The following is an 11805-nucleotide window of genomic DNA, read 5'->3' on the forward strand; positions in this document are numbered from 1 at the left end:
AGGACCTTCAATCAGAGTTCAGAGGAATCATCCTCAAGAGCTCATTATTGGAGATCCAGATCAGGGAATCAGAACCAGGAGATCTAATGAGGTTGTCTCCAATTCTTGTTTTGTGTCAAAATTTGAACCGAAAAATGTTAAGGAAGCTCTCACTGATGACTGCTGGATTGAAGCCATGCAAGAGGAACTCAACCAATTCAAAAGAAGTGAAGTATGGGATCTGGTGCCTAGACCAAATGACATAAATGTCATTGGGACAAAATGGATCTACAAAAACAAGTCAGATGAAAATGGGACTGTTACCAGAAACAAGGCAAGACTGGTAGCACAAGGTTACACACAAGTAGAAGGGTTAGACTTTGATGAAACGTTTGCACCTGCGGCCAGATTGTAATCTATTAGACTACTTTTGGGAGTGGCTTGTATCTTGAAGTTCAAATTGTTTCAGATGGATGTGAAGAGTGCATTTTTAAATGGATATCTCCATGAAGAAGTCTATGTTGAACAGCCAAAAGGATTTGTTGATCCAAGTTTTCCTGATCATGTGTACAAGTTGAAGAAGGCACTGTATGGACTAAAACAAGCACCTAGGGCTTGGTATGAAAGACTCACAGAATTTCTGATACATCAAGGATACAAGAAGGGAGGAACAGACAAGACCTTGTTTGTTAAGAAAGACAAAGGGCGACTCATGATTGCACAGATCTATGTTGATGACATTGTGTTTGGAGGAATGTCGAATCAAATGGTTCAACATTTCGTTCATTAGATGCAGTCTGAATTTAAAATGAGTCTTGTGGGAGAATTGACTTATTTTCTTGGTTTGCAAGTCAGACAGATGGAAGACACAACCTTCATCTCTCAAAGCAAGTATGCCAAGAATATTGTGAAGAAGTTCGGGCTAGATAATTCCAGTCATAAAAGAACACCAGCAGCCACTCATGTAAAGCTATCCAAAGATGAAAATGGTGTAGCTGTTGATCAAAGCCTGTACAGAAGCATGATTGGAAGTCTCCTATATCTTACAGCGAGCAGATCTGACATAACTTTTGCTGTAGGGGTTTGTGCTAGATATCAAGCAGATCCTAAAATGAGTCATCTTGTTTAAGTTAAAGGGATTCTGAAGTACATAAATGGCACCACAGACTATGGGATTCTCTATTCTCACGGTGGAAGTTGCAGGTTGATTGGCTATTGTGATGCAGATTGGGCAGGTAGTGCAGATGACAGAAAAAGTACTTCAGGAGGCTGTTTCTTTCTTGGAAAAAATTTGGTGTCTTGGTTCAGCAAGAAACAAAATTCAGTGTCTCTATCAACCACAGAGGCAGAATATATTGTTGCAGGTAGTAGTTGCTCTCAGTTAGTCTGGATGAAGCAAATGCTGGAAGAGTATGATGTTCAACAAAATGTTCTAACATTGTACTGTGACAATCTAAGTGCTATCATCATTTCCAAAAATCCTATACAACATGGCAGAACAAAGCACATTGACATCCGGCATCACTTCATTAGGGATCTTGTTGAAGACAAAATTGTAACTCTGGAGCATGTAACAACTGAAGAACAACTGGCTGACATCTTCACAAAAGCCTTAGATATCAAGCAATTTGAGAAACTACGAAGCAAGCTGGGTGTTTGCATCCATGAGGAATAGCAACCACTGTTCAAAATGTCAGGTACTTTTAGCTGTAATTTATGCTTTTATCACATCTTGGCATATTTTATGGCTAAAAAGGGGGAGTAGGTATATCCTTGCTGTATGTTACCTGACTATGTGCTTGAGGATGTTGAGACATCCGAATTCTGGCCTTCTGGTTTTTTTATTTTTCTTGTATTCGTGTTGGTTTAAAAAAAAAATTATGCATATATTCAGGGGGAGTAAAGAATATCTGTTTATACTCCTTGAGGGGGAGTAAGCTTCTGTGTCCCTGAATGTTCCTGTGGATGTTGGAACATCCTGATGGTTTGAGCTATTGAGTACTATACTCCTATTTCTCTAAGTAGCGTGTTGTGACAGTTGACTGTCTGTTCAGGATGTACAGGAATTTATTTTTCCTTATACGTCCTCTGCTGCAAGACTCTGATTTTCTCTCTGATACCTTATAGTTCTCTTGTCTGCTTATTTCCATGGGTTAATTGTTGTGTGAAAATATTGGAAGCAGAATCTGAGACTTATAATATACTTCTTTAGTCCTGAAGATTATGTGTGATGACTGAAGAACTATATTTTTGGTATCCTTTGGAAGTATGAGAATGTGAACCTTACTTCAAGGAAGATTTTATTTGTGAAGATTGAAGGAAACGTTGCGTGTGCTATCTCTCTGTTTTTAACAGGTGTGGGCTGAATTTGTTTTAGCCAAAAATTTACCAAAGGGGGAGATTGTTGGATATTTGTATGTTGGCTTCACTTTTGCCTAAAACAAATATTCACTTCAGATGTGGAACACAATGTTCCAACATCAAGAGTTGTTCTGTACGTTCTGGGCCTGACCTATGTTTACACACGCGCATGCTTGATTGAAGGAATCCACACCAGCATGTGTTGGTATGAACCGTGTGCAATTATGAAGAGATCAGAACATATGTGATTTCTTAAGGAATTGATGAAATGACTTAGGAAAGTATTTTTATGTGACTTTTAATAAGCCTATTTTATAGGAGTTTCTATATCCGTCCATTGCTTAATGAAGAAGTCACTGATCCGATCTGAAGCATGATTGAAGGAATGACACGCCTTGCTTCAGTATATAAAAGGCTGCAAGACCTGAAGATATTCACTCAAGACATTGGTTTACAAATAGAGTTTTGTTTAGGTTTTGAGTCATACATATTGTGAGCCTTTCGTGTATCATCTTGATACATGTTTAGGACTGTGCTTTGAGTTGTAATACTGTACACTACTCCGAAGCTTTTAAGCAAGGAGCTAGGTAGATTATGCACTGCATCTAAGCTTTTAAGCAAGGTTGCAGGTTGTTGTTTTTTCGAGGGTAACCTCATTTGAATTGAGTCTGTAATTTGGGAATCACAGGGGATTGTGATCTGTTGTAAGGGAGTGAGGTGGGATCTCAAATCTAGGAGTTCCTAGGTTGAAGTCTAGTTGGGGTAGGTCCTAGGTCATAAGTGCAAACGTGGTTTGCTGAGAGCTTTTGAATACGGACTGCACTAGTGGATTTCCTTCCTGGCTTGGTAGCCCCCAGATGTAGGTGATGTTGCACCGAACTGGGTTAACAATTCTCTGTGCCTCTTTTCTTTCCTGTCTATTATTTGCTTTATTATATTTATGTCTGTTAGCTTAATGTTCTAAACATCATATACAACATCTGTTTACTGTGTCCTGTGTTGGAACATCGTAAGTCTAACGTGCCAGAATAACAATTTTTTTTTCTTTTTTATATTTTTTTGGTGTAGATCTATAGTCATCTACCATTTTTTCATTTTTTTTCTTTTTATGACAAATGTGTTCTACTATTACCCCACCCCAAAATTAAAATGTTGTTAATTCCAAAGAGCAATCCCAAACTTAGTTTCAAAACATGTGCAGTCATAATAATACCTATCTAACTCCAAGTGAAATTAAATAGGGTGCATTTAAAGTTTAGGACTGTGACATGATTTGTCACTAATAAAGAAAGAAAATTTCATCTGGAGGCTCAATGTGGTTTCAAAAAGGATAAAAAGAATATATAAAAGGGTGGCTTTAAAGGCTCAAGGTACCAAATAAATTTGCCTCGTATGTATATAACTTAACCGATCGTCCGTAAAGAACGACCGCAAATTCAAGCAAAAATAGCACTCATATGGAACACTCATAATATATATTGGAAATATTTAAGTATCTCACAACCTAGAATGGATATGGGAATATTTGACTCTGAATCTCACCGGTTATGCTATTCAGAAAAAGAGATGGCGATCCTATAAGTACCTTCACTAGCAAGCCCCAGAAAGTATCGTGCTCTTGAATGTACGAATAAACTAGCCTCTACCTTAAATTCTTTGAAATGAATACCTAATACTAAAACAACTTTCAGCATAAAAGGAAAGGTTGTAAATGTAACGCAAAAGAAATAAAATTTTATTAGATAATACTTGAAAGAAAAGCAAAAGAAAAAGAAAAGAAATTGATTAGTCAGATCATCTCAGCTTAGCAAAAAAGAAAAATGCGGAAAATAACAATAATGGGTTGCCTCCCATTCAGCGCTTGTTTAACGTCTGAGTCCTGATGGTCAATAGGTTGCCTCCTATTCAGCGCTTCTTTTAAGTCACTAGTTTGACAAACTAGGTTGCCTCCTACGCAACGCATCTTTAGCTTTCCGAGCCTGACGAATATGTCTGACTTGTGCTTGGGAGCCCCTATCCTTCAGGCTCCTTGATTTCATCCCCCTCCTCGAAGTCATAGTATTCATCGGATGGGTATCCTCTTGCTTCCTCTTCTTCGATTTTTCTTTGGGCATATTCATTACTCCTTTTACAAGTCTTCATTTGAATGTTTGACTTACTTAGTAAGTCACGGCAAACACATCATATAGCTTTGAAGTTCTAATGGTAGTTTCCCCCTGTTCGCCATATAGTAGCAAACCTCCTTAATCAAAGAATGTCCTGCCGATGATTAGTGTAAATTCATATATGCCTCTGGTGTCTTCAATCACTATGTCTAACCAGTAATCAAAGCCCCCCGATGTTAAGTGGAATTTTTTTTAGTACACTGAGTGCCTCTTCCTCGTGGCCATTATCATACCCCTATCATATAAGGATATGGAGATATCTTTTCAATTCCTAATTCCCTTGCCTTGATCAAGCTCATTATGTTGGCATTTGCTCCTGAATCAAACAATCCTTGTCCATATAATCCCCCTTTATTTCGATGGGTAGAGTAAAACATCCTTCACCATCAAACCTGACTTCAGCCGGTACCTCGTTAGTATGATGACACTCGCTAGTTAGTGATATGATTTCTTCCTCAGATAGGTCGACATGTTTTTTCAAGAGTTCTTAAAGAAACTTGATGCAACATGGACTTTGTTCGGCCATTTCCTTAATAGGCACGATCACCTTGTACTGCTTGAGAATTTGATGCAAAGCATTGAACTCCGGCGGCACGTTCTCGCCTCTTTGCTTGTCTTCTTTCTGAGGTGTCTCTCTTTTCACTTCCACTGAATGTATTTGTTCTTCCTTCCCAGCTTGTTTTGACTTCAGCAACTCTTGTTGCTTTAGATCTACTTCCTTCTAAAGTTAAAGGTATCCCAGCTCTTTTTTCAACTTTTCCACAAAAGAACTTGTTACCTTAACATTCTTTAGTAATGTTATCAATTGCTCAAAACTATGTTCGTCCGTCTCCTCTTTAGGTACCATTGAATGTATGATTTTGGTTGATTCGATGGTTACCTATTTCACAAAAAAATTGCAAGTTCGAGAAAATTTCCTAACAAGAATAAGGTTGCGATTGATTTTAAATTTAAGCATGGTTTAGGGTTAGTTCTTAAGTGCTTACTTGACTCTATTATTTCCTAAATGCAGACTCGATCTAAATTAACTTTTATAGTTAATACCTAATAATGCTACTAAATAAATCTAAGACTCTATAACTATTACTAAATGTTAATCATAATTCTAAATGCAAAATTAAATGACTGACTCTATAAATTATTTAACCTAATTAAACTAGACTAGATCTAATATAGATATTATAACAACTGTTATTTTTAGTACAGCTCCCTATAATGCTTGGCAAAATTATAACCTAAACTAAGACTCTAATATAAAAAATAAAATTAAACGAATGGGGTTAGTTGCTAAACGGGAAAACAAAAGAAAAATGGTTAGTACTAAATGGAAACAATAAACTAAATGCAAAACAGAAAAATAAACTATGTTAGTAACGACTAAAATAAATAAACTAAATGATAAACTAGACTCTAAAATAAAATGACCCAACTAGGACTAATTATTTTTGGTATTTTTAAATTTTTGAATTTTTTTGGTATTTTTGAAAACAGAAAAAAAAATGCGGAAAAAAAATGACTGAAAAAAATAAAGATAGATAAAAATAAGTAATTTAAATTGCTTAGTAAAAAATACCAACAATCCCCGGCAACAACGCCAACAACTTGATGTGCGGATTAGGCAAGTGTACCAAATCGTTTACCAAGTAATAAAGTGATAAGTAGAGTATTGTATCCACATGGATTGTCGTTTCGCCCAAACAGCTCTCGTTACTTATTTTTGTAAGTTGACGATATAAAAGATAAAGGGTTAGATAGGTTGCAATTTTTATTTGTTTGCAACAGAGCAATTTACCTCTTTTTGGTTTCAGAAAAGTAGGCAGCGGTTAGGATTCTTCGAATCCCCCTATTTATATTGTTGGATATTAAATAACAGAACATCACGTTTATTTATCTTAAGTAGACTATACAAGTGACGAGGCCGTTGGGATGTGACTAACCTAGAAGGTTGGAAGCTGCACCTGCTAATCACACGGTGATCCTTACGTGTGGGTCTATGAATCTCGGTTAACTAGGTTTATCCCTCATAAGTCTGGTTGCACCTGCTGGTCGCACGGTGATCCTTACGTGCAGGGTCTTACCATCTCTAAGGTAATTGAAAGCATAAACTTAAATTGGCATTCCAGATTTTCCCAAGACAATGAAGGCCAAGTTTCAGTTGAGTAGGTATATACCGCATCCTTATCAATCAGTAAACTTGAATACCTCAGGACCAAAGTCGAGCTTAAAGTTCAGCCAGAGCCCGATTGATTAGTAAATCACAATGTCAATTACTTCGGAAGTAAGAAATTTTTCCTGTTGCAAAGGTTAATCGTAAGAATCCATCCGGTGATGATGTTATATGGGGTCCTGTTTACGTTGGATTTTCGTAAACAACCGCTGGTTTACAAATGGTAACTTGCAAGATCAACCAGTAAATCTTAGGACATATTGTGTTTGTTCTTGTTGTTAGAAATTCTGTGTTTTTGGTGTCGAAAATGTAAGAAATACAATAAAAACAATCGAATTCAATCCACTTGAACTCAATCGAACTTAACAAAGTAAAGTGCAAGAACACTTAAAGAAAAAAGGGTAAATTGTATTGATGAAATAAAAGTTGGTACACAGATTCATACATTGCAACTTGTGACTCGTTTCTCGCTTCCATACGGATACTTTGAGTGTAAGTTTGTATGATGGAATTGTGACCCGTTTTTCCTATGAAAAACTACTATTTATACTAAGTCTAGAAATAACTACACTTCTTTGAAATTCAAACTACAACTGCCACAAGTCGACAGTTTTACTTATTTGAAAACAAACTTAAAATACAAACTGACTTAAAGAATAACTGTTGATAACCACCTTCGAAAACTGCTCTATCGAAGTCTTCTACCATCTTCGAACCCATATTTGCTTTCAATACAACACTCTGTTCGAATCTTCTTTAAATCTAGGTCAACTATACTTTGACCATATTTATTACAGCTAGTAAAATATATTGGCTAACAAATTGCCCCCCAGAAACGCCATTTTCGATTTCACCAAAGAAGAAAAAGACGTTTTTGAAAAAATAACTAACATTCTCCATCGAAATGAATGATGTCAGTATTTAATTCAAAAATTAATTCAAATTTCCTTTAAATACTGACCCCACAATCTTAGTTAGTGGGCCACGTTCTCTAACATTGGAAAAGACAACACTTTAATGGTAAAACTGTCAAAATAAGATCTTGACATGTGTCATGATCAAAGGTCTATATAGAAACAAACTCACCTTTACTCTTCTCACTTTTCACCATTTCATTTTCACTTTCACTGTTCCTCTTCTCCGCCAAAAATTCTCTCGAAGAAAAAACTTTGAATTTTCTGCAACTCCTATCTTTAAACACGAAATCTTCACTATTCATCAACCTCTCACAAAAACACTTAAACAATGACGAACGCAGCAGGAACTTCTCATGTGAATCGCGAAGAACCCATTGATTTTACTAAAGAAATCGCCAGTGCTGCTCCTGCTTTTATGAACGAACCAGAGATCAATGAAGCTGAAAAAGCTATCTGGAAAACCCAGGTAATCATCCCTTGTACTGATACTCCACATGCATTCTTAGGCCCCATTTCTCTAGAACCTGAAACTCCAGAGATTAACTCTCTTTTCCCATGTATTGAAACTCAACCTCCTTTAATTTTCACAAAAGGTCCTTTTGACCTAAGTTTTGTAAAATCCAAAATTAGGACTGAACCAAAAACTTATCCAGAATACATTGCTTGGTTAGACAAAGTTCAAAAACAAAAGGGACAATTCTGGAAGGAGAAAGGGATTTTTGATCTCATCCAAATATCTCGATATGGTCCAAAATACCACAATGAATTGATATTTGCTGCTTTACATTTTTGGAACCCATCGAACAACAGCCTTCACTTGAAATGTGGAATGCTCACTCCTACCCTTTTAGATGTGGCTGGCCTTACTAGCTTAAAACCAACTGGATACACCTTTAATCCAGATGTTACCACCTCTCAATACTCAGTAAATTTCGATAGCCCTGCCTATGGTTTGTTTATAGCTAACAACCATGATACCAAATGTGCTGAAGTATCTGCAGATGAACATGTAGCTTTCTTGACCTACTGGTTATCTATGCATGTTTTTTGCTCAAGGTCAGTACAAGTCCCTAAGAAATTCATGTGTCTAGCTAGTCAGTTATATGAAGGAACAGATATCTGTTTAAGCAAACTGATTCTAGGTTCTTTATATGAAACCCTTAACCATACAACTAATAATCTTAGAGATTATCCCCAAACTGGTGGGAATTTAGTTGTATCAGGACCCATATGGTTGTTCCAACTATGGCTTTTAGCCATTTTTGGATCAAAACTTGCTTCGATCCTACCTTCCTCTTACACATCAGCATACTCAGAAAAGACCACTGAAGGTATAGGCTTAGCTATGTTTCACCCCGATGGGAACAAGTCATCACAACAACTTTTTGAGAATGCTTATGAAACCCTGCTTGATTGTCCCATTTTCACCCCTATGATGGCACCATTTACCACTAGGAAATATGGACCTAACTGGTTCAAAGAGGACTTTCCCACTACTTCGAAAACAGCCAACAAAACAGAAATCAATGCTATATGGGAAGCTTATTTGACCCCTTCCTATCTATCTAGCAGACTTACACCTGGTAGCCCTTATGGAGTATATGGTTATCAACCTAACCATGTAGCTAGACAGTTTGGTATGGTTCAATCGAAACCCAGCTCTTTGTTCAAAAGTATAAGTGAATGGAAAATTCCTCTGATAGAACCTGTGTGGAAATCCATAATTCAAGCCAGGAGAACAACTGTGTTCGAGCCTACATATTTCTCAACATCATTTGCATGCTCTGAAGCATTCTTTCGATGGTGGCGAAATTATTACACACGCCAATCCAATCGAGGGAATCCTGATGAATTGCTGCCTCAACTGACCAGTACTTTTCACACTTTGCAGAACAAAGACAAGAAGACTAGAGGTACGCACATTAAAGAAATTCAGCAATTTCAAAGATATTATCAAACAGCATATGACCCTTTACATCCAAAGAGGACAGTATATTATGCTGCTCAAACTTTGAGAGATAAAGTTCGAGAAAAAATTCCAGAAACAATTTTTCCCCCTGGAACACCCAATAAATATCTTTATGTTTTAGAAAAGAAAATGAGACTAGCAAGACTTCCATCTTGTAATCTTGCTTTGGCCTTTAGGCCACCATACCCAAAATGGTTACTTTATAATTTCAAATTCCCACAGAATAATTTAGTAACCTATGCTAAATGCAATTTATACCAATATAATGGTGAACTTGGCTATGAATTATCCCAAGTTTGAATCGAAACTCCCAGTATCATGGGTATGATTTTTTCTTTTACTAAAATATATTAATACTATTTTTAGAAGAAATAGTACTTATCTGTATAATCACATATTTCAGCTTTGCCTTTAACTCCAGGAGAAGCAAAGCTCGATGATGCCAGCACCCAGAACACTTCGAAAAGCAAGTCTGACAAGAAGAAAAAGAAAGCTTCCCAAACTAAAGAAGTTGAATCGAAGAAATTTGAGGCTGCATCGAAGGAACCTCCTAAATCAAAGGAACCCAAAGTGAAAACAACTTCATCAAAAGGACCTTCTAGATCGAAGAACAAGAAAGAACAAGCAACTGTTGATCTCTCTGATGATGATAGCGAGGTGGAGATAACTAAAGAACAGATCGAAGCTTCCAAAGTAACACTTCCCAAAGTCAATACTGAAGGAAGAAGGAAAAGAAAACAGGAACAAATATCACTTGTCCAAGAAAAGGAAGTCGAAGTGGAAGCTTCTGAAGGTTCTCCCCCCATCTCACCATCTAAACCATTCAAACGTCTTCGAAAGACTTCTCATTCTAGTGCTCATTCACATGTTGGTGATAATGGTTCGAAGGTATTTTATCGAAACCATATTTTATACGAAATATTTCTAAATGTCTTGTTTTAAGCATTTATCTTATTCTTTTTAGGGTATCGAACAAGAACAAACTAATCCATCACAACATGGGCAAGTTCTTCCTTCTTCGAAGACCACTTCACCAATTGCTGAAGACAAAGAAGATGAGCATGATGATGCTAGCAGTCCAGAAGGTCTTAAAGTGGATCTTCCTCAACAACAACAAACAGAAACACCCACTGATGACTTGGTAAATGATGAATCACTCAACAATGACCAATCTCATTCTGCACCCACCCTTGGAGATAATGTATCAAACTTTGCTACTGAAGATACAAAAATAACTACTCGACAAAATGCTCCTGGTGATGCAGAGATGATTGCTCAACAAGATACTCCTATGATCGATCTGGAAGAAATCGATCGATTGGCCAAAGATGATCCTTTCAATGCTTTTGCTTTGATAGCTAAGAGTAATACTCTTTTCTCAACTAGTACTGGCCAAACTTCTGATTCATCCAAGGGAAATCCCTCTGAGACTTCAAAGAACAACCTGCTAGCAGAATTTCAAAAGAGGATCATCGAAGCCGACTTGCTAGAGTTGATTGAAAAGGATGCTGGAGCTCTTGCTGAAATCAGGAGTTTATTCGAAAAGCTTGGTGCTCTCCCAACTGGTTGGAAATTTCGAAACCTGTTTAATTATCTTGAACCAATGTTGGAGAGTGCTAATCAAAACTTCCAGAAGAGAAAAATTGATCAAGCTCAAATGGAAGAGAAGAAAGCGCATCATGATCAATTGTGATCGAACTGTCATCTTTCCAAGAGAAATTTAAAACTCTTCAGCAAGAGAGAAACAATGCAAAGCAGCAAGTGGTTGACATCGATGCCAAGATTAAAGAGTTGGAAGCTCAGAAAGCTGAAATTTTGGCTAAGGATGAAGCCAGAAATCAAGAAGCCAATGAAGCTGTTAACAAATTCAAGCTCTCCAAGGAACTAGAGTCTACCATTGCTCAACTTGCAAGTGACAACCATGCTCTCGATACTCAACTGGCTGAATACAAAAGCCAAATCGAGAAACTCATCTCATCATTTGAGATTTAGTTCTGTTTCTATTTTATTCTCTAAGACTTTTATTTTATTTCAGCCTTATCGAATATCTTGGTCTGTAATGTCTTTATAACAATCTGTGGACCATTTTCTATTTTGAACGACAATTTCTTTTCAATCATCGAAATTCCTTTCTTATTCTCTTATATCGAATTCAAATTTTATTTAAATCCAAACAAGATTGGCACAATTTCCAAGACATTTTAATGATGAGGAAACAAAAAAGTAACTTTTTTGTTTAACCCAACA

At 36.7% G+C, this 11805-nt stretch overlaps 1 protein-coding gene across 1 annotated transcript; it reads left to right on the forward strand.

Moving 5' to 3' along the window:
- The first annotated feature begins 448 nt into the window (after positions 1–448).
- On the forward strand, positions 449–11251 carry LOC146905549 (uncharacterized). The gene is made up of 5 exons (XM_085728571.1): positions 449–723; positions 835–1060; positions 1127–1633; positions 10102–10446; positions 10523–11251. The coding sequence occupies exons 1-5, from the start codon at positions 449–451 to the stop codon at positions 11249–11251; spliced, it is 2082 nt and encodes a 693-aa protein (XP_085584697.1).
- The last annotated feature ends 554 nt before the right edge of the window (positions 11252–11805 follow it).

Source organism: Medicago sativa, chromosome 7 (genome assembly GCF_051527215.1).
Source record: "Medicago sativa cultivar Bolivia chromosome 7, Bolivia_mono, whole genome shotgun sequence".
Taxonomy (NCBI): domain Eukaryota; kingdom Viridiplantae; phylum Streptophyta; class Magnoliopsida; order Fabales; family Fabaceae; genus Medicago; species Medicago sativa.